The sequence below is a fragment of the Pollicipes pollicipes genome, unplaced genomic scaffold (assembly GCF_011947565.3).
Source record: "Pollicipes pollicipes isolate AB1234 unplaced genomic scaffold, Ppol_2.1 Scaffold_6052;HRSCAF=7182_pilon_pilon_pilon, whole genome shotgun sequence".
In the NCBI taxonomy this organism is placed as follows: Eukaryota; Metazoa; Arthropoda; class Thecostraca; order Pollicipedomorpha; family Pollicipedidae; genus Pollicipes; species Pollicipes pollicipes.
The window spans coordinates 15,346,913-15,348,205 of NW_023596805.1; the positions used below are offsets into that span (position 1 = coordinate 15,346,913).

General features: G+C 64.9%; 1 protein-coding gene across 1 annotated transcript in view; it reads right to left on the minus strand.

The window, feature by feature from the left end:
• Positions 1-233: 233 nt before the first annotated feature.
• The window catches only part of LOC119104287 (uncharacterized), an 8,689-nt gene continuing 7,629 nt past the window's right edge, over positions 234-1,293 (minus strand). The window contains exons 3-4 of the mRNA XM_037227983.1: positions 884-1,206; positions 234-305 (exon numbers count right to left, since the gene is read on the minus strand). Of these exons, the coding sequence (XP_037083878.1) occupies positions 234-305; positions 884-1,206 (395 nt within the window). The remainder of the gene's footprint in view (positions 306-883; positions 1,207-1,293) is intronic.

Genomic DNA, 1,293 nt, shown 5'->3' on the forward strand with positions numbered 1-1,293 from the left:
TTTTCTTCAGGCCGTGAATGATGGACGACGCATCTTCGTTATTGAGGGCCTCGTCGGCTGTCACGGAGACGGGAGGTGCAGTGTTTTCTTGTTGCACGGAGACAGGAGATGCAGTGCTTTCTTGCTGCCCGGAGGCAGAGGACGATGTGTCTTTCGGGGGAACAGTGGAGCGGAGCGGCTGACCGGTCTCACCCCCCTCGGACGCCGGCGGGTCGGTGCTAACTCTCGGTACGTCAGGAGAAGCTGGAGGTCCGGCGCTGGCACTTGTGGGCGAGATGACGGACGTTGGTGCGGCTGCGACGACTCTGCCGGGCGAGCCTGAGACGCCTGGATCTGTGGAGGCAGACTGAGTGGGAGCAGGAGATGTTTGTGCAGGATTAATGGGTGCTGGGGGAGGGGTGGTTGTCGTCGGATGGGCATTGGTTGCCGTTGGGGGAGGTAAGGTTGACTCAGGGGGAGGCTTGGTTGGTGCTGGGGAAGGTTTGATGGGCAATAAGGAAGGTTTGGTAGGCGATGGGGAAGGATCGGTTAGTGCTTGTGGGAGATTGGTTGGCGCTGGGGGAGAATCTGTTGGTGGTACGGGAAGATCGGTTGGTGTTGGGAGAACATTGGTTGTTATTGGGGGAGCACCTGTTGGCGCCGAAGCGGTTTCGCCTCTTATTGGTACTTGAGGAGGATCATGTTGGATTTGAGGAAGATCAGTGGGGGATGAGCTTGAGGTGGACAGGTTACGTGGGGTGAGCTGACCGTCTACTTCTGGTGGTACGTCTACCGTCACCGAGCCGTCGTTGGCCGCTGTCACAGCCGGCGGGGGCTCAGTGCTCTCAGGGAGAGCCTCGACAAGACGGTCACGCGCCGGCCCCGCCGGCCCCGCCGGCCCCGCCGGTCCGCTCTCTGTCGCAGACCCCTCGGCCAGCGGGCCCGCCGGTCGGGCCCCCTCCGCCGAGGCCTGGGCCCCGGCGAGGCCTCCCTCCGCCGAGGCCTGGGCCCCGGCGGCGCGACCATCTCCCGCGCCCGCCGACTCCGTGGCGGCTCCAGCTTCCGTGGTCGTATCTCTCAGCACGGTGACGCTGTGACCGGGGCCGGCGGCCTGACCCGCGGCCGCCGCCACGCCGTCGCCGGCCGCCGTCTGCACGTCCACAGAGCCCTGGCCGAGGCCGTCTCGGTTGACCTCTAACGCGTTCACCGCTGCAATGGCGTCACCGGCTGCAACAGAACGTCAGGTGTCAGCCTTCGTCCTCCTTGGGATCGCCCGGCACGTCACCGACGTTTGCTCGACGCAGTGTCCTTTCG